General features: G+C 44.2%; 1 protein-coding gene across 1 annotated transcript in view; it reads right to left on the reverse strand.

The window, feature by feature from the left end:
- The window catches only part of UPB1 (beta-ureidopropionase 1), a 34,171-nt gene extending 12,384 nt beyond the window's left edge, over positions 1–21,787 (reverse strand). The window contains exons 1-6 of the mRNA XM_081283767.1: positions 21,638–21,787; positions 13,767–13,938; positions 11,628–11,715; positions 8,200–8,294; positions 5,357–5,518; positions 3,264–3,433 (exon numbers count right to left, since the gene is read on the reverse strand). Of these exons, the coding sequence (XP_081139893.1) occupies positions 3,264–3,433; positions 5,357–5,518; positions 8,200–8,294; positions 11,628–11,715; positions 13,767–13,938; positions 21,638–21,741 (791 nt within the window). The 5' untranslated portion in view covers positions 21,742–21,787. The remainder of the gene's footprint in view (positions 1–3,263; positions 3,434–5,356; positions 5,519–8,199; positions 8,295–11,627; positions 11,716–13,766; positions 13,939–21,637) is intronic.
- Positions 21,788–22,168: the final 381 nt, after the last annotated feature.

The following is a 22,168-nucleotide window of genomic DNA, read 5'->3' on the forward strand; positions in this document are numbered from 1 at the left end:
GATGGGCAGAAGCGATGCCCACTTACAAACACTGAGTGCCTGGGAGCAAAATGCCCCAGAATCTTCCTTCCTGTCAGTGTGCACCTGGTTTAAACCAGGGAGTAGGTGGAGGGGGTGGGTGCTTGTCATATGCCTAATGCTCAGGAGGATTCATGAGTCTGGAAAAGGGGGGAAAAATCACTGGCTTGATTGAGGGAACTCATTTTGCTTTTTTTCCCCCCACCTGCTAAGCCAAGCTGACAAAACTTTTAAGAAAAGATTTTTACAGAAACACACCCATAGATGACATTTTCAGGAATTAAATAAGACACTTGAGGGGTGATTGCCATAAAGTATCTTTCTTATAATTCTCCAGGGAGGTGTTCTGTGTAGGACTCAAACCCACAGCTGGCAATGAAATGTATGCTCTCTAAACCACCAAAGAAAGGAAGCTGGAGGATCACGAGAGTCGACTGTGTGCAGGAATCTTGAAGAGTCTGGTATGGGGACAAGGGCATTTGACATATTCCCAGTGTATCACACACAAACCCCTAAAAATAATACCCGGGGGAAGGCCAAATGCAGCAAGGGGATGAGAAACAGACTTTCTGATGCATGAACATACAGAGCAGGAATCTTTGGTCACATGGGCTCTGCCGGATACATCCTGGGATTGCCAGCATGACTCAGTGAATAAAAAAGCACTTACAGTCTATCGTGGGACACAAAAATGAGCAAGGACACCTTGCTGACCCACAGTTCAGGCACTCATGTGTATCTGTCTGTCTCTGGTAGAGCAAGCAGGGGATAGATGATTCTGGAAGTTGTGATCCAATGTGAGAGGTTGCCTGGCATTGTACTAAGAATACCAGTTCTTCAAATAATCATTGATTGTTTTAAGAAAATTACCCAGAATCCCTGCCCTCCTAGTAAACCACCTTTTGTCACTCTTCCATACTCTACAACTATCCTTGTCCACAGGCCAAAAATTTTTACAGAGTTCTGACCACAGCCTGGGTACATCTTTTTATTGCTCATGGGCTTCTGTTGTGATGCTTCGTTATCTTCATAATGACTCTTTTTAGTGGTAATAACCCATGGAAGAGATGAGCTAAAATTTACTTAACCCTGACATTTCTCCTGCTGCCATCCCCTCTCCCTCCATTATAAATAACACTGCCATAAACATCATGTGCACAGCCTTGTTCTCTTCACTTCCTCAGGCTACAGTTCCAAGAGTATCATTATCTGGCCAAAGGGCATGAACAGTTTAGGAGCTCATGAAACATTCCGATTTCCCGAAGACCTGCTACGGGTTTTTATGGCTGGCCTCACTACACCCTTGCAAGCCAAGGGTTGAAGGATTCTTGGCTGAGGAAAGAAAATCAATCATTTTTAATAAGCCTAATAAGCTGCTGAGGACATAAGCAGTTATGTGCCTATTACATTGGGACATTTCTGTTTGCTTAATCGGGGCTAATAAAAGCCCGAGATAGTAAGGCCAGGGAGGACCTCAGCAGGCATACCCGTGTTGAGGCGGCTGTCTGGGTCTGCGGCCACAGCTTTGCTTGCCTTGACTCAGAAGTCAATTCGGGACCACGTACCCCAGGGTTGACTTGTTTCCTCTAAGGATCCTTGAAGGAGAGACTTAACTCTTGGAAGGTCTGAAGGAGGGTGATACCCTGGCCCCAAGGTTCTGCCCTGGGGGCTGGAACCAATAACCACCTCAAAAGCTCTGGTGATTAATTAATACTGGTGTTCAAGCCACCATAGGAACCCTGGTATATTCTCTGAGGAATATGCCTTTACTGAAGGGAAGATTCAAGGCCTGATTTTCTCCTTCTACTCTACAGCACCCCTGCTGGATGTGGACTAGACCTCCAGGTGCACATACAGGGTGGTGGACCTGAGGTAAGAGATTAGGGGTTGCAATATGACCTGATCAGAGACCTGCTGTGCAAGAGGGACAGTGTGGACTGACAGAAATCTCAAAGTTGCCCATCAGACCTACCCCTGCCTGTCCCCCCACGTAAGGACCAGCCCAGGCAACAAGGACCTCAGAGAGTAGATGCCAGCATCTCCTGCTGCAGGCACTCTGCTTTAGAGGAAGTGAGTTGGGGAGAGAAGTATTTGCACATAAATTCCTAGAGCTCTGTTACTTGTAATGATGCAAACCTGGAAGTCACCCAAATGCTCAGACGTAGAGGAAGAGCCAAATGGCAGAGGCACGAGTGTGTAGGGTTTTTGTCCCCCCCAGTACAGGAGATTGAAGCCAGAAACGTTTCTTCACCACTGAGCTACATCCCCAGTTCTTTTTTTTTTTTTTTTGAGACAGAATCTTGCTAAGTTGCTGAGGCTGACCTCACACTTACAATCCTCCTGTTTCAGCCTCCCTAGTCATTGGAATTACAGGCATGTCACCACATCCTGCTATTTTATCTCACTTGCTTATTTACTATGCAGCCCTGAGGGGTACTACCCATGACGTTAGGGGCTGTCTGGGCCACCCAATCCCAGCTCCCAGTGCTGCCTTAACCAGAGTAGTTTTGTTTGTTAAAGGATAGGGCTGACACCCAAATACTAGCTGTTAGATGTTATTAAAGGAAAACACTTTGCTGGTTAAACACAAGTTTTCTGGACTGATCTTTCTCTCTTTCTTTTTATAATATTATTGTATTTTTTGTACCTTTATTTATTTATTTTTATGTGCTGCTGAGGATTGAACCCAATGTCTCACACATGCTAGTCAAGCACTGAATTACAATCACAGCCCCCACCTGGACTGATCTCTTGAGTATCATCTGGGCTCCAATTCCCTCACCTGTTCCCTTTCTCATCTGGATTTCCATTCTCCCCTGTGGACACTGTAGATTTGAGGATCAGGAATCTGTAACCTCCTGTCCAGGAGCTAACACTGGTCAGGCACCTACTGGGCTTCAAGACTTAAAAGTGAGGCTTTCTGAATCTTGATGAATGCAGAGGAGGGTAGGGATTATTATTTTCATCTCAGTGTTCAGAATCATGGCAAAAGTTAAGTCTTAGAGGAGAGCAAGTGACTCTTTGGGGAGATGGTGCTTGTAATGGTCATCCTGAGAAGTCTTTTCACTGAAAAGCAGGTCAAATGTGCCAACATACAATCTAGGGCTCAGGTCTATTAGACATCCTAGTGGCTGCACCTGCCTGCTGCAGTTTACCGAACGTATCTCTAAGTCCCACAGCCCAGCCTTTGGAGGAGATGGTGTCTGGGCCCCAAGAAGCCCCCAAGATCCTGCCCGATGAGTGACCTGAGTATTCCAATGGTAGCTGAGGGGTTGAAGATGATCTCAGCCCCGTTGATGCTGTACATGAGCCAATTGAGAGGGTGGTGTCGCCCATAGCAAATGTTTACTGCGATCCTGCCAAACTGGGTCTGGAACACAGGATGGCCCAGGTTTCCTTCCATGTAATAGGTTGACTGAAAAACAAAAACAAAGGACCACATATTGATGCTTCAGAGCTTCAAGAATTTCACTTTCCTTAGACGCAACAGAAAAATATGTCTAGTAGTCTAAAAGTAACACTCTTGGGTGTAGACTCTACAAGTTCCAGAATTTCAGTGTTAACAGATACATACACACACAGACAAACACACAAATCCAGATACAATAACCAACCAACCCCAAAGGAAAATCACTGTGGTTTAAACATTTGCCCACAGTCTCCTTTGTGACATGTCAAAAATCTCTGATGATTACATATAAGAGGTTGTGAGGGGAATGGGAAAAAAAAAAAAAAAACAAGGAGAGAAATGAATTACAGTAGATGGGGTAGAGAGAGAAGATGGGAGGGGAGGGGAGGGGGGATAGTAGAGGATAGGAAAGGTACCAGAATACAACAGTTACTAATATGGCATTATGTAAAAATGTGGATGTATAACCGATGTGATTCTGCAATCTGTATTTGGGGTAAAAATGGGAGTTCATAACCCACTTGAATCTAATGTATGAAATATGATAAGTCAAGAGCTTTGTAATGTTTTGAACAACCAATAAAAAAAAAATCTCTGATGAAGCAACTTTCAAGGATAAACTATGGTGAGGTTTCAAGTAAAGGCTGAGGTTTGATCCATGCTAACAAGAGTAAACTGATGTCTACACCAACCATATGTCCTTATACAGAAGTCTGCAGCTGAAGAAACTTGTACTCATTCAAAGCAATCCTCTTCCTATTTGGAAGAGAAAACTGTCACCTGAGTAGCCATGAGACTTGCTTAACTGATTAAGGCCAAATCTGAGAGTGGAGCCCACAAAAAGCGCCTTAGGCCTCCTGCCAGGGATTAAGGATAAACCTGCAGGGCAGACAGAGGGGAGCTCTCCCAGCTGTGGAACATTATCAGGGACAACATTAAGCGAAGATAGAGGGGAAAGGTGGATTCCAAATAGGTCTGCCTCAGAGCCTTTGTTTCTTCTCATTCATTTCAAAATTGATGAGGATCAGGAAGCAACCAGGATATGCACACGTGGCAGACGCCAGAACATATCCTGTTCTGAGACCTGCCCTCTGCTATCTGTGGGAGCTAAAAATTAATCAGAGGGTAAACAGGTGAGGGGCATGTCTTCCCACATCCACCTCCAGCTGTTACTGTGAAACCTGGGTTCTTCTCTCTCCTGGGGAACCTCATCTAGCCCTGTAAATGATTTCTTGTCTTCCCAACCAGCATAAGAGTAGCTGAGAGCCCTGTGATTGCAGAGGGAGGACCAAGGACTGAAACTGCACTTACTGAAAATCATATTCAGATTTAGTATCTTAGGCATTAGGTGGAGTTCATTTCCCTTCTTCCAATATCCACTCCCTCCATCTCACTCACCTATGAATTGACATGAACCAATCAAACAGTCCCTGACTTATGCCCTGACAACAGGAATGAGAAGTCTCATATAACACACATATACATATTCACCCCCTATCACCCAATACACGGACTTGGGCCAACTCAGACACCATGGGAGCCATAGACGAGCAATGCTACCCCCAAAACTAGGATTGGACTACGGTGGGCTAGGTGCTCAGATCCTGAAAGGGGCTTCAGGAATCATTTAATATTTGTACACTATTTTGGTTTTAACTTAAGTACCACTTACTGCAAAGGATAGTTTCAAGAAGTCATATCAGGTTATAGTTTAAAAATGTGTAAAAATTCCACTGTGCTCCAGGTGTCTGTGGCTCACCTGCCAGATAATGTCTGAATATCATCTGCTTGTGTGATGCATGGCAACATTATGAGACCCTCTGAGCGTCACATCCATACTATTCCAGCATTACATGGCACCACATTATTCCACACAGAAAGCCCAGTGAGATTTGTAGACTAAAGAGCAAGCACAGTGGTGCAGCTCACCTCATTGAAATCTCCCACTCTAGGGATATGGTTTTTCCTGGTCTTTCCCAAGACTGCTCCAGAATTGGAGATCACCACGGCTGTGTTCCACAGAACATTCCCATGATCTCTGTCTCGTTCCAGGATGGGGGACACCACCACCATGTTATGCTTCTTTGCTAGCTGGAAATACAAATAATTCAGAGTTCTACTTTCAAATCAATGGTTAAAGTTCTTTTTTATAAATATTTATTTTTTAATTGTATTTGGACACAGTACCTTTATTTTATTTATTTATATGTGGTGCTGAGGATTGAACCCAGGGCCTTGCATGTGCTATGCGAGCACTCTACCGTTGAGCCACAACCCCAGCCTATTAAAGTTCTTTTATTGGAGAAGAATTGAATGATCCTATTAAATAATTGGGTTTGGTTTGGAGCTATCACTCATAGCAGTTGTCAGGAACACTAAATGTCATTGTCATCCTGATGCCCATGGTTAACTAAACAAGAATAATCACTATTCTTTTGAAAAAATATCTTTTTTAGCTATAGATGGACACAATGCCTTTATTTTATTTATTTATTTTTATGCAGTGCTGAGAATTAAACCCAGTGCCTCACACATGCTAGGTGAGCACTCTACTACTGAGGAGCCACATCCCCAGCCCATAATAATCATTTTTGTGCTCTGCTGGTAAGAACATTAAATGGAAAACTCTATAGAGGTTTCCCATACCCACCCCTCAATTAAATATAGAATTACATGATCCTACTTCTGGATATATACCCAAAGGAACTGAAAGCAGGACTCAAAAAGATAATTCTACATGCAGATTCATAGCAGCATTATTTACAATAGCCAAGAGATAGAAGCAACTCAGGTATCCATCAACAGATGAATAGGTAAACAAAATGTGGTCTTCCATACAATGGAATATTATTCACCCTCAAAAGAAAAAAGGAAAGCCTATTACATGCTACAACATGAATAAACATTAAGGACAGTATGTTCATTGAAATCAGCCAGTCAAGGGGCTGGGGTTGTAGCTCAGTGGTAGAGCATCTGGGCTCAATCCTCAGCACCACATAAAAATAAATCAATAAAATAGAGGTTAAAAAAATAAAAAGAGGGCTGGGGATATAACAGTTGGTAGAGTGCTTACCTTGTATGCATAAGGCCCAAGTTCGATCCCCAGCACCACAAAATAAATAAATAAATAAAATTTAAAAATAAAAATAAAAAACCAGTAAGTCAAAAAAAGGACAAATATTCTCTGATTTACTTATATAAGATAGAGTAATCACATCACATGAAGAAAAAATAGAATGGTGGTTGATAGTGGCTGGGAGCAGGGGAAAGGGAAGCTATTGTTTAATGGGTTCAGAGTCTCAGATCTATAAGATGCAAAAGTTCTGGAGATTTGTTGCACTACAATGTGAAAATACTTTACTGAACTGTACATGTAAAAATGGGTAAGATGGGCCAGGCACGGTGGCTCATCCCCACTCTCAATACTTACATTGGGGATTAGTTTGTAACACATCAACTTTGGGGAACACATTTTAGCCATAGCAGATGCTACATTCCTAAGGGGTGACCTTGAACCTCTGGTCCCTTTGATGATGACTGGCACCAGATCTCATTCACGCCCTTCTTCTAGCCCTAGCTCAGACTTATGAACTGCAATAGCCCCCTAAGGAGTCCCCTTCTCTTTTCCATAGCAAGGAATCAACAACCTGATAAACAAGAGATTGTTTTCCCCCTATAGTCTGAAAATACTGATATTTAGAATCACAACTTAATATTGATAAAATCACTATGATTATAGCTCTGTCCCCAAACTTTTTAAGGATATATGAAGTCTGAAAGAGAAGACAGAAAAATGAGAGGAGTTCCTTCATTATGGATGAGAATAAGGATAAGTTAATATCCATCACTTTTTCTTTTTTCAGGGTACCAGGGATTGAATTCAGGGGCACTCAACCACTGAGCCACATCCTCAGCCCTATTTGGTATTTTATTTAGAGACAGGGTCTCACTGAGTTGCTTAGCACCTCGCTGTTGCTTAGGCTGGATCTGAACTTGCAATCCTCCTGCCTCAGCCTCCTGAGCCGCTGGGATTACAAGGCATGAGCCACCTCACCCAGCTGTTACGGGTTTTTCTGATAACAGCTTTATTAAGACATAATTCACATACCATAATTCACATACTCTTTTAAAGTATGAAATTCAGTGGGTTTTAGTAGATTCACAGAATTGTGGTAACCATCACCATGATCTAATTTTAGAACATTTTCATCACCCCAGCTACTCATGGAAACGCTATCCCCATGAGTAGCTACTCCCCTTCTTTCCTTAAACCAGACCCTAGCAACCACAAATTTGCTTTCCATCTCTAGATATTTATCTGGGTAGTTCATATAAATGGGATCATATCACATGTGTTATGATGTTTTAATAAAAAAGAAATCAAAACAAATTTCTACCTAATGAGAGAGGTCATGCGTCAAAACCTATATGACGCAAGCAAATGGCGACTGGAGTAAGCAAAACTCTGGACAAAGAATCGATGTCCCTGGACTTACTATAGAAGTCATAGACCACCTCTATAGGAGGTACAGCTTCCTTACCTGAAAAAGCCACAAAAGTCAATTTCTGCTCTGAAGGTCTATGATTTTTAAGTGAACATACACTTAAAAAAAAAAAAGTGGTTGCAAACAGTCTTATCTACTTTAACTGGTAAAACAAGCACCAAACAGTTACATTTTCCATGGCAAAGAGCCACAGCTGACAGCTGTGGCCATGCTCTGTGACCCATGCAGGTTCAGTAGCTCTTGTTCGAGGAGCAGTTAATATCTTACCTTCTGACAGAATCTGGTGGTGGGCCCATCCTCTGCTGACTCAGCAAATTCTGTCCAAGGAAGCTTCTCTCTTGTACAGAAAGCAAAGGGCATAGCTGTAAAGGGGAGAAAGGTTAGAATTCTATCACCCACAGCCTCTGGGTAGGCTCCTCAGCTCAGCTACAGGAGATCACTATTGGGACCCTCCTTCTCCCAGGGACAAGGAGGCTTCTTCAGAAGTGAGAATAAGCATGTTCAAAGATAAGTGCATTATTCCCATGATCTTTGGCTAGACCCTGCCAGGGAATTAATTCAGTAGGAAATTTCATTAAACTAACTGGTTTTCGTTTTGTTTTGTAGTGCTGGATATCCAACTCAGGGCCTTACACACGATAGGCAAGCATTCTACCACTTTCTAGGTGCATTTCTAAATGTCTGCGATTGTTCTACCAGTTCTGAACAAACCAACTTTAGAGAAGCATCTGCAGGATGCTTCATGTTGTGACTTTATGGTGTTCAACTGCCTTGGCATGGGGGTTTGTGGCCTATTTTAAAACCACAATGGTAGATAATATTTCCCCCCCACAACACCAGTTGTGCTAAGGGGCAGGTCTTCTCTGACACCCTCAGAAACAGTTGTGTAGAAAGAGAAGCCTCAGCTTCCTAATTCCTCTAGTCCCAGGATGCCTGATCCTAGGACTGCACCAGAGTGAGCACACCACCAATGGTACCGGCAGCCTCTCCGTGCCCCAAACAGGCAGCAAGTGCTGCCAACAACCACCCCCAAGAGCCTTGGTACCAGACTTACAGCTCCCCTGTGTCCCTTTGGTGAGGTGAAGACAGATGAACTATTTTAAGGAAGATGACAAAAAAGCTGTTGATAACAAAAATGCTCTTTAGTGACCATTAATTCTCAGCTTTCAGAGCATTAGTAATGACTAAGTGCCCCTAGAGAATACAATCTCCCATGCTGATTTCATTTCAAGTCACTAAAGCCTCCAAATTTCTCCATTTCCACTTTTAATGGCTTTTATTTCCTGTTTACACAAATACTCCAACATAAACAATCCTTCAAGAGGAATGGAGATAAGGAATGGAGGCTGGGTGAGGTCAGGGGCTATAATGCCCCAACCATAGTTTTCTAATTAAAGGGTAAGGCATGATGGACCACTCAATGAGCCAGGCTCCTGACTCTGACGTGGTTCTGTCCTTGGAAATTGCCAGCCTAAAGAGGAAGAGATAGATTGTGACCTGGGATGGCTGCACAACCTGGCAGGACAAAGTGCTCGGTTCTGCCAGAGAGAATCTCCGGGGCCCCACCAAGGAGGAGGGTGTCCATGGTAGGCCTCAATGCATGAGGGGCAGTTCCAATCCAATAAAAGGAAGAAGTTGAATAAGGGACCAGTCTAAAAATCAAAATGGCATTACTGATATTAAAGTTCCACATCACCAAACAGAAACTAAGTTGTTATCCAACCTTAAGAAAGAGAAATGATAGCCAAATCTCCAAAACAGACCAATTTCAGTCAGCATGATACTGTCATTCCCTCTACTTTAATCTTTACCACAAAACTAATCTGAAGTAATGTGATGTTAACTATTTTCAGTTATTTTTCTATTGTTCTATCTTCCTGTCTCCTGCCTTTCAAGGAAAGTAACTTTGAAGCATCCAATCCTCTCTTTGTTCTTTGTTTCTACTTGATTCAGCCCTTCTCCTTTATAAAGCCAACCTCTTTCTTCTCAGCTCATTGGAATGCAGTGTTGCCTGATTCTAGACTCACCAAGTCAATTAAGAACTTCAAACTATGCTTATTGTAATTTTGTCTTTTGACAGGAGAAAAGATCTAATAAAACAATACAAGAAAATGTAGATTTGCAAGACCCAAGTTTCTAGACTGAAAGAATCCATTGAGTGCCTAGAATAATGATGGAGAGAGGTACACACAATGGGACATTATTATGAAATTGCAGAGCATTAGCCAAAAAGAGAAGATCCTATAATCATCCAGAGAAAAATAAGTCACAGACAATAGGTCATAAATTAAAATGGCTTTGGGCTAGTCAACAACATTCAAAGCTAGGAAGCCATGAAGCCATATGTTTAAACTTCTGAAAGAAAATTATTTCTAACCTCACATTTGATACCTACCCAAACAATCAAGCAAATTGTAGAAGACACATATTTTAAGATGTGTAAGGTCCCAAAACATTTTTCTCCCATGTGTTCTTTCTGATTACTCAGGGGGCCATTCCACCCAAATGAGTAATCAGAAAGAGGAAGGAAAGAAGACGCCTCAGGATGATGATCCTAAAAACAGACTCCTCAGGATGATGAATGGATCAGTTGTGTGACCAGCAGGTGGGGCAATTAATTCAGACTGGAGCAGTTAGAAGGTTCTGGGACAGATTTCTTTAAGGAGAGGAAATTGATAGACTGCTTGATGTGTCTAAACAGGTTAAGGGAATTTAGGAGAAAGTATGGAGTTGAACTTGTGGTTAAGTATGTAGAAAACAAATCACGCTGCAGGGAAAACAAAAAATTATTCAGGAAAAGAAATCAAAATGGCTCAGTGGAAACCGAATGGAGAATAGACGAGGAAGGATACATGTATGTAGAGGCGGGCATGAGGAGGCAAAGCACTTCTATAGTGGGAAGTCCATGAATGACGTAAAACTGAAAAATTAGGAAGTAACTATAGAAACAAAGGTAAATTCCAAAGAACAAGCTAAGTGTAGAAAGAAGATGCCTTGGGGGAGGAGAACAGCTGTTTTTTTGGTTTTTGTTTTTTTGGTAACAGACCTTACAGACCTATTTTGAGTCTAAACCACGAGCACATATAATTTCAATAAAAATAAACAAAAAAATAACATAAAGGAAAAGCACATGGTACCAGGAATGCATATAACAGGACTCGATTTTAGATAGGCAGGCTAACTGGATTTGAGTTAAGATCTGAAGGTAAAGCAAGGTTAAGAGAGGCCAGAGGAAGAGGGTTTCAGGAGATCAGCCGGAGAGGTAATTATAAAAGCTGAGGAGAAGACTAGGAGGTGTAGCTCAGTGGTTGACTACATGCTCAAGGACCTGGGTTTCATGCCTATCATTAAAAAAAAAAAAAAAAAAAAAACTGAGAGAGATTTGGTAGCTTGGACCAGGGCAGTGGTACAGAGGGAGGGAGGAGTAAAGGGATTCAAAAAGATGTGAAAGACAGAAGTGAAAGGATCAAATGACCGAGTAGAGCCTGTGTGAGAGATGGAGGCCAGGTTTCCTGGGATTTTGGTGTTGTTGACAAAAGGTCTTTCTATAGAAAGAAGTTTTGGTTTTGTTGTTGTTGTTTGTGTATTTTTGTTGTTGGTGGTGTTTTTTAAATAGGGTAGCAGACACTCTTGACAACATGGAGAGGAGACACAATTGTTTGAAGGTAGCTCAGAAAGCATCACAAAAGACTTACTCCATGCTTCCTGGAAACAGATGATATTGACTCCACACATTGCAGCCACCTCGGCAATGGCCTCTATGCGTCTATGAAGGGCAGAGACCTGATGATTTAAAAAGCAAGGATTAGAATCCATTCAGTTCTTCTGAGAAGACGATTTGGAAGAATTTATCCCAATGTGCATTGAACAACAAACTCCCACCTGACCAGGTGTGAGGAGATGAGTGGGCTAGGGAGGTTCTAATAGCTGGTTATATCATCAGACTAAAATCTGCAATATAAAGCGGAGGTACAGAAGCTCTGGTTCCCATGGACACTGTCTCAATTTCCTCACCTGGCAATGGGGGAAACAACCACCAGATTCATGGGGTTGCTGAGAAGTATGAATAAGTCTGATTCTGTGTACTATGTACAAGGTGCATATGCATGTACACACACACACACACACACACACACACACACACACAAACACAATCTCCCCCTGGACCAGATGTTCCCTTGGCTCCGGACAGTCTACTCTACACCATCCTGCATTCAAGGTGCCGGGCTTGCTTGTCCTGCCATTTCCACTGTCCTGTGTGAATCATACCTGCCAACTCACCTTTCTGATTCTTCATGCATTGGTATGTGCCCTTGGTCAGGAATGAGCTTCCCCCAACCACTCAATTTTCCCAGATATGTGACATCTGTGTCACATGTTGTCCTTCTGTGAGCCTTCTGCAGATTCTCCTAGCTGCCTCTGGGTACCCCTTTGGCAGCACTGTTCCCATTTTGCTGCCACTGGTTTCTCTACTGTCTCATTCCTGGGATCTCACATGCTCCCCAATCTCTGGTTCCAAGAGACATTCCATAGTCTTCACTCAAAGAAAGACCAAAGGAACCAGGCTGAAAACCCAGAGAACACAAACTCTTTCCAATGCTCTCAGTCTCTTCCCCAAGAGGCTATTAGCTCCAGGCCTCCACACACACATAGTGTCAGCACAAATTTGCTCCATGTTACCAACATGCAAAAAAATACTTCTAGGTGCCATGGGCACAAGAACATTGCTGGCCCTACAAACTGACCATCTGGGATGATAGGGAAGATATATTCACAAGTAAAAAATCCAGAGAAAAAAGTAAACTGAGAACCACATATCTTTTTTTCGATGATGGTGGTGGAATGCTGGGGATCAAACTTGGGCACACCAGGCCAGCACTCTACCACTGATATCTTTCAATCCCTCAAAAGCAAAGGAAGGATCAACATGAAAGATGATTCAGAACCTGACCAGGAATCCAAGTGACCTTAAGTTTCTCAAGAATCCCTAAGAATTCTCAAGAGTACTACATCATGAGGAAAATTCTGCAAAGAAAGCCATCAAAGTTTGAGCAGCTGGAGGAATGCTGTGAAGAAGTATATAAACTAACCACCTGTGTCTGTCTGTGGTGATGTTTCTTTAGGGAAATGCACAATGCTCCCACATTTATTTACTAACCATAAGCTCATAAACGAACATCTATCATATTCCTATCCACTTGTGGGCACCATCAGCTGCAATAGTTCTGGGTACAGGGAGTCTCTGCCTTTAGGATTAAAGCATGGGACAGTCCTGCCAGTGTATGCTGACAAGTGGCCTTCTGGCAGGTGACTGAGAGGCAGTGTCCCATGAAGAGAGCTCTAGTTAGCCAAATGGGCACCTTCCTAATTGGAAAATGGAACTTAATCAGGATCAACAGCTGGACAGGAAGTGAAAGGGAAGGTGGAAAGAACGGTAAGGAAGAGAAAGGGTAAAAACCAGAAGAGAAAGAAAAGTTCAAGATTCAGGCTGGAGGAAAATGAGGAGGTCCGGCAGAAGTGTTTCAGCTATCCTTTGAGACACATGGGCTTGTGGATTTAGATGAGTGGCCAACCAAGGATTGTGATGTGTTCAAAGCAAAGGGTGAGCCAGAGCCTTGTTTGTTTTTATGATCAAGAGAGGCTGCACCTGGGGGCTGGGGTTTTGGCTCAGTAGTTGAGCGGTTGCCTAGCAAGTGTAATGCACTGGGTTCGATCCTCAGCACCAATAAATACATAAAATAAAAAGGTATTGTGTCTATATACAACTAAAAATAAATAAATAAATAAAGGTTAAAAAAAAGAATTCTTAGAGAGAGAGAGAGAGACGGCTGTACCTGTTCTGCCACAGGGGCATCCGCAGGGAGTGGGGTTCTGTTCTGAACTAGCCCCACACGCACGATCTGGGGGTGTCTCAGCTGCTCGTTGGCTGCCTCAAAGGCATATCCCTGTAGTTCAAAGTTTCCTTCCGAGGCAACTTCGAAAGCTCTGCTGGGCAGATCAAGCTTCCTAAATGAGCAGCAGAAGAAAGAGGATTTTGATGACATTTGCTGCATCTAAAGTTCCTCTCCCAGGGACAGGTGTGTAGTTCAGTGGGACAGGGTAGACTCGGCACACTTGAGGGCCTGGGTTCCATCCCCAGGGCTACAGGGGGAAAAACCCAGACTCTCTGCAGTTGTTTATCAAGTAAAGAAGAGTTTGGGAGTGTCCTTGGCCAAGGGTGTCCAGTGCCAGGGCCCAAGGGGGCTAGGAAGCAGGAGGGCTAGGCCATGAATAGACACTATGCTGAGTCCAGACTCTACTTAATAGTCAATAGACTTTAGCACAGTTAGGCCTGGCAGAGTGGGGGAAGAACAACCAGCCAAGAGGTTAGTGTTTTGCAGTTATGGAAATCAGGGCAGGGATCAAAGTTCCAACAGTCAGCACAGAAAGGAGGGAGTAGTTCCAAAACACGCTTCTGATCTAGAATCAGAGGGCCGTGCTGATCCTAGGGAATGGCACAGGCTGTGATAACAGAAAAGGGCTGCAGAGGATATGGCTCAGGAGACAGGCTGAATGGAGGCCAAGAACTGATACTATGAGGAGGGCCCTGCGGCCATTTGCCCTTAAGGAAGCTGAGTCTTGGGTGGGTCATCCCCAGGTCCTGTCCTCTGCTGTTCCCATTAGGGATCCAGTTCCATGCCTGGTGTTGGGAGTGGGGTTTGATGGATCCAGGTGAAGGCCCAAGGATCCAGATTGAAGGTCCAGGTGTTCATCCAAGTTTGTGGTTTATTAACAAAGGCTAGAAAATTATTTATAAAACTATCCACCAAAGTGGCCACTGGTCAAACAGCAAGTAACTTCTCATAACCTGTTACATGCCAGGAGCTGGGGTAAAACCCCAGAAGAATAGTTCATGGCCCTGGGCCAGGAAGGACTTACCATCTAACGGTGAGATGATTATGAAATACCCAGAGAGCACATCAAAAAATAACCTGACAGCCATTATCTAATAATAATATTTCTCTCCTACTTTAAATCACTTTCTTAAAGACATTTCTTTCAAAATCACAGCCCTGTCAGCCCAAGCCCCCTGTTGCCGCCCCCTGCCAGGCACTTTCCAAGTGACGGCCCTGACAGCTCTGAGTTGGGTTCCGCCCCTGACAATCAGCCTGCTTTTCAAACAGTCAAGGTTCCCTTCCCGCTGGCAGGTTAGAAATAGCAGCAGTGCCCACACCTCCCCTCCCCTCGCTGTACCTCCCACCCCCGGACGGAAGAGTCCCCTCTCCTCCCCCTCTCACAGGCCTCAGCCTCAGGGCAAGTCATCCTCCAGGGACACAGTCACACAGCTTTCCAGGAGCTACTATCTGAGGATGCATGAGCAGCCACAGGAAGAAAATAGGAGAAAGGTTTTATTTCCCTCCAAAGGCTGGTGGGTCCCGGGGACAAATTGCCCTGTGCAAATATCCTATGGTTTTAGTCTGGGATGGTGTCAGGTGGAGGAGCCTGGCTCCTGTCTGGTGAGGAAGCCTGGCTGTAACCTGGCAGACATCCCTCTCTGTTCATGGCTCACAGCTGTTTTCTCTCTGCCACCATCAGTCGTATTATCCCCTCATCTCCCCACCGGTTGGCTATGTCAAGTGCTGCCTGCTGGCCCTGAGCCTGTGTACTCCCTCATTCCACAATCCCTGTGGATATTTTTCTACACCCAAGGTTAGGCGAGGCAGGGCAGGGCTGCTCCACCCTCCGGTTCAGCCACCTCTGGGGATACACCTCTCTTTAGCATCTCTATTTTCTGGTCACTATCTATAAAATCTCTTACCCTACAGTGTCTAAGAGATCAAAACCTACCCTCAAGGTATACCCTGTGCTAGGTCCTTCAAAGGTCTGGACCAGAAATGAACCACAACCTCACAAGGGGAGCTTGGGTTATCTGAAGGAGGATGCAGTGGGGTACTGCAATGGACTGAATGTTTGTGTACCCCCAAAATCACATGTCAAAATCCAACCTCCAAAATAATAGGGCCCTTGGACGATTAGGTCACAGGGATGTAACCCTAAGAATGGAATTAGTGCCTATATATATAAAATTGGCCTAGCCAGGTATGGTGGCACACACCTGTAATCCCAGTGACTGGAGAGGCTGAGGCAGGAGGATCACAAATTTGAAGCCAGCCTGGGAAACTCAGTGACAGCTCGTCTCAAGATAAAGAAATAAGTGGTAGTGTGCCCCTGGTTCAATCCCCTGTACCATACACACACACATACACATACACTAAAAAAAAAATGAATATAAAACCAAAAAGGCCTAAAAGACGTTGCCTGCCCCTTGCACCATTCGTACACATAGCAAGTAGGAGTAGGCATAGATCATGAACAGGAAACTGATCCTCACCAGACACTGAATCTACCAAAGCCTTGTTAATGAACTTTTGAGCATTCAAAATACATTTCAATGGTTGAAAAATCACCCAGTCTATGGTGACTAAGACAGGTCCTATTCACCCATAGTCCAGGAAGGCACAGGGACCAGAAAATGAGATACAGCCTCACCAGGGGGATCTGTGGTTACCTGCAGCCCAACCCTGGCCCCTGTAGTTGACTTTCAGTCCCTCTATCCATCACCCTGCAACTGAAACCACCCCCTCTCCTGGCCTCAGCTCCATCTTCAAGAAGGAGAGAGCCTGTCACTTCCTGTCCTGGCTGCAACACACCCTCTTGGGCCCCCATCTCTCCTTCCTGGGTCAAGGCAGACCTGGCCTAAGGGCCCCAAGCATCCTCAGCAGCCTCTCACTTCAGGCACTTTATCTTTCCGCCTCTATTGACTATTTACCATCAGTATTTTAAATTATTAAACTAGAGATTTGTTACAAGAGAAAATGCCCACGGAGGGGGGAAATTTAGAAAGGATATAAAAAGAAAAATAAGTTCCCCCCAAGCCCTAGGCCCAAACCTTGCAGATGATCCATTTTAGTAATGTTTTGTGCCTCCTTCCACAGTTTTTCTATGTAGGTACAGGTATTACAAATACAATCATCAGGCTGCATTTTATATTCTTCAACTTGCCTTTTTCACTTGACAATACATAGTCATGTACTATGTAACATTTCTATCACAGATGGAATGTATAAGCGACTGTGGTCCCATAAAATTATAATGGAGCTGAAAAATTCCTATCATCATAGCTATCATGACACCATGTTTGTGGTGATGCTGGCGTAGACAAACCCATTGTGCTACCAATCATATATATTGCACATAAATTATATATGGTTACATAACACTTGATAATGATAATCAACAATAGTATTACTGGCTTTTGCATTTACTATACTTTTTAATCATTATTTTAGAGTGTACTTTCTATTTATACAATGTGTTATACCATCAGCAGCCTCATATAGATCATGTTTTCTATACCTGCTGATTATATCAAGAGACCACATCAAAGGGCTGAGGTATAGCTCAGTAGTACAGAATATGCCTAGGTAGGCTGTGTGAGGCCTGGGTTCAATCCCCAGCACCACTGGGAGAAAAAAAAAATGAGACCACACTGAGTTGTCACATTGCTACATTGAAAGGCCACATTGATTGACCTATGCCATCTGGTTTTTGTAAGTGAACTCTATGATGTTCACTCAACCACAAAATCACCTAAGGATGTGTTTCTCAGAACATATCCCCATCATTAGGTGACATATGACTGACTACATAACTTGGGCATCTCTCCATGTTACTACATATAGACCCACCACATTCACTATTAAAGCAATTAAAGCTGTTTGAGTCTCTCCCATTAAAAAAAAAAAAAAAAAAAACAGAGCAGGGCTGGGGATATAGCTCAGTTGGTTGAGTGCTTGCCTAGCATGCACAAGGCTAGCACCACCAAAAAAAAAAGAGAGAGAGAGAGAGAGAGCACTCCACACATCCTTCTTTCTCTCCCTCCTCCACAGGAAGCTTCTACATACACTTCCTTTCAGCTCAGCCCTCACCTCCTACACCCTTCTCAGCCCCCTGTTCTCAGGTCCCTACTACCTATTGTAGGAACCGCCCTGTGCATTTTCATCATTTAAGTCCAAATTGTCTTTGACTAACAAACATCCCCATACTATCTAATGCTTCTTTCCTCTCCCATTCTAGAGTCCTCCCACCTATACATCCTCACCTTCAGAGTCTCTGCTTCTCTGACTATTCTAATATTTGGAATCTCCAGCATTCCCTCTGGGCCTCTCCCATGCTGCACCTGCTTCTCCAACTGGGAGGATCATCTCCAGCACAGTTCTAAAACAGCTTCTCCCCATCAGGCCTTCCTCCATACAACAAAGAGCCACTGGACATCTCTAAATGGAGACCCCAAGAGTACCTATCAGGGGTTGAACTATATCCACATCTTAATATTTAGAACCTATGAATGTGACCTTATTTGGAAAAAAGGGTCTTCACAGATGTAATTAAGTTAAGAATCTCAAGATAAGATCATCCTAGATTATTCAGATAAGCCCTAAATCCAATGAAAAGATTTTGTTTGTTTGTTTGATTGTTGCTTTTTGCAGTGCTGGGGATGGAAATCAGGGCCTCAAGCAAGCTAGAGCTAGGTAAGCACTCTACTGCTGAGCTACATCCCCAGCCCAGCGACAATTATTCTTATAAGAGACACCAAGAAGACAGTCACAGGGACAACAGGAGAAGGCCATGTGAAGATGAAGGCAGAGATTGGTTGCCACAAGCCAAGGAACCCCAGAAGCCACCAGAGACTACAAAAAGGCAAATAAGAATTCTCCCCCAGAGCATCTGGAAGGAGTGTGGCACTGTAGACATCTTGCTCTTGTACTTTTGGTCTTTACCACTGTGAAAATGTAGATTACTGCTGTTTTAAGCTCACTATTACAATTTTGGCAGCCCTAGGAACTACATAACACACCAAACTCAATTCATCCAAAGTTGAACTCATCATTATTCTCCAAGGCTGATCCTCCTCATAGGAAACCACCAGTCACCTGTGGGGTGGAAGCCAAAAGCCAGGAATGATCCTCACCACCTGTGCCACACCTCCTATCCACTGTCCACTGGCCCCTGACACTTCTCCATCCCCAGGTACTCTGTTTGCCTCTAGGCCTCTCATCCTTCACCTGTCCTTTTCCAGTCCATTCTTGACTTGGCTACTGTGGAAAATGCCCCAATGTTTCCACTACTGTAAGGATGAATGTCCACTGCTACAGCATGGCATAGAGAGCCCGCATGGATCTACACTGGCCACTCCTGCCTTCTCCTGTTGGGTTTCTTCAATCTACTCTATGACCTCCTCTTTCAAACATGCAGTCCATGACTAGGCATGTCCCCCGGTGTCTGGAGACACAAGCCCTTCCTGTCTCCAAATGAACCCCTTTATCTCCTTCAGGATATAGCTTAAGTATGACAGCCCTGGGGAAACCTTCCTGCCATCCTTGAACTACAAACAGGTAAATTCTGTTAGGCTCTCCTTTATCCTTCTTTCACAATGTAAAACAGTCATCAAAAGATGGAAAGTGGGGGCTGTGGGTACAGCTCAGTGACAGAGCACATACCTAACACGCACAAAACTCTGAACTGGATCCCTAGCACTTCAAAACAAACAAAAAAAAAACCTCACTGGTTTCTTATCCTAGTATCCCATGTGCCCAAGACAAAAACAAATGATCAATAAATGTTTGTTGAATGAATGAATGCTTCTTAGTACTGACTATCTTAAAATGAGAGTTGATATCCTCTGGGGATTTCATCTGTCTGGTGTAGGCAAAAGCCCATTTAGCTCATTCACTTAGCAAACATTTACCAAGCATTAGCTCTCTTTCTTTTTTTCCCCCAGTATCACTGTGCCCAGCTAAGCATTGTCTGCATTAGGCACAACAAGTAATCAGAGAGAAGGTGGTCTTGTAGGGAGCAGAGTGGGAGTCCAGCGGAGGGACTGAGGACTCCAGAACCACAAGGCCTTCACAGAGGTGACCATGTCCAAGCTAGGCTCTAAGCAGTGCATAGATTAAGCAGGAGGTAATTAATTTTCTATCTTCAGTTGGAAATCCTGCTCATAGCTGAATTCTATCCAATCACAAGGATTGAGCAAGTACGAGGGTTTACACCCAAGTGCTAAAACCTAGAGAGACTGAACAGAACACAACCAAGAAGAAAAAGTAGAAAAAAGGGGAGCCATTTGCTCAGTTATTATAAGTCAAGTCTCAACACAAGGCCTGACAGACACCGGTCAATAATAGATGTTGGTTAGCACTTTCCCCACCCATAATCCCTCTCTATTCTGGAGTTCTCCAAATACTGATTTAAAAAAAAAAAAAAAACCCTCTAGCATGGTTGTCTTTGGCCTGACCTCAGCCCTAATTTCAGAATATGTCCCAGTCAGCCACTTATGTGGGGAAGTATTTCTTTTTTCCTAGTATGCTGCAGTTTTACCTCTCTTGACACCCATTAGCTCACTAGTTTTTTTTTTTTCAGCAGAACATGTGAATATGCTCACCTCACCCTTAAAATAAATTAATTCCCATTCCTACTAACTGTAGCCTGAGATATACCCTCGCTTTATTTAAGACACCTTCTTTGGGAGCCTTAGTGCTAAGATACTTCCCAGATAACAACCTTATAAGTGCACTGGGAAGTACAGTACAGCATTGGACACACTGAGAGGGACCTTAAAGGTTATCTAATTCCTCTTTGGGTATGAAGAGCCTCTTTTTTTTTTTTTTTAACTAAACCCCAAAGACAGCTTTATTCTACCTTTATATATCCTCTAGCTGTGAAAACATCTTTGGTCTGGTCTCCCTGCCAGAACTCCAATAGTGATTGAGAACCACTGATTCAGTCAATGCCCTCTAGTTGCAGATGAGCAGATTAGGTTCTTGTTGGAAGGCCACTTGCACAAGGTCATGGAGCAGGTAGTCTGCTGGACTGCAGGGAGGCAAGAAGCCCACAAATGAACAAGGAAGTGGAAGGAGATTTAGCCAGGGCTTCTTGGGGTCAGAGTTTGAAGTTCATTCTAAGAGACCAGGAAAATCCCTTATATTTTTAAGTAAAAGGCAACAGGATGTGATCTGCATTTTAAAAAGGTCCTTCTGGTAGTTCCAGAGAAGACTGGACTAAAGAGAAACAACAATGGAAGCAAAGTGTCTTTTCCAGCTCTTTATATCTAGTGTCCATCCAATAGTGCATTGCCCTCAGAGAGTTCTGGTGACACACATGATTAGCTAGGGGTGGAAAAACTTTTTTACTGAACATGGTAACTAAACCCTTGCTTGCCAGTGGAAAAGTTTCCTTTGCCAATTAGATTCAGCTGAACTCTACCAATAAGGGTCCAGAAGGCAGTCACTCCAGAGAGGAGAGACTGGAGCCAGACAATCAACTGCTCTGTTTGGAAGCATTTACTCAGCCAAACCCCGCGGAGGGCAGGCCTGGTTCTGGAAAAGAAACTGCTCAAAGGGCAGAGGAGTGCTGGTGTGGCCACAGAGAAAGCCCAGGAAAGTAAATCTCAAACCCTTCCTTTCCCTTCTAGTTCCAGGCATACTGTGTGAGGGTCTCCCTGGAATCTTGCAACCCCTCACGGCCCGGGGCTGTCGTATCTATGATTTCTATGAGTCTGGCCCGCCTATGTAGGACCTCATCACCGTCACCTCAGAGCGCTTGAGACCCTGAAGCCCTCTTGGTTCCCGAGACCCACACCTCGCAACTCTGCCTCTGGGCCCCTGACCTGGTCTCCTTGCCATAAAGAACTCGCTTCACCTCCCGCAAGTCTTGGGATGGCAGATGCTTCTCCAAGCACTGCTCCAGCGACTCCCACTCAGCTCCCGCCATGGCTAGAGTCCTCCAGCGTTTACTTCCGAGAGGAACGGCCTACCCTTTGGCCCCAAGAAAAGTAGGAGGAGCAGGCAGCAGCGGCCAGATCCGCGCACTTGCCTTCCCTTCTATTTGGGCGCCCTCCCTCTCCCCACTGGGCGGGCTTACAGGCGGACACGCCCACTCCGCGTACCTCAGCCGGCTGTGCGACGGGGATTGCCCCCGGCCCTTCGCGCCTCTCTGACTCGCGCCTAGACTACCCCTCCGCAGCTGGAGCACCACCCGCGCCTCGGGTGCACAAAGTGGCAACAGGCTGCTCCTTCCTGCTTCCCTCGCAGGTGCCGGGGTCAGAGGAGGGGGTTCTCTCGCTTTCTTACCCTTCCTCGCCCTCAGGTACCTCTTTCACCTGGCCCCCGGTGTTGGGGAGTGGCTCTGGAGAAGCAGT

The sequence above is a fragment of the Spermophilus citellus genome, assembly GCF_964194105.1.
Source record: "Spermophilus citellus genome assembly, chromosome: 3".
In the NCBI taxonomy this organism is placed as follows: Eukaryota; Metazoa; Chordata; class Mammalia; order Rodentia; family Sciuridae; genus Spermophilus; species Spermophilus citellus.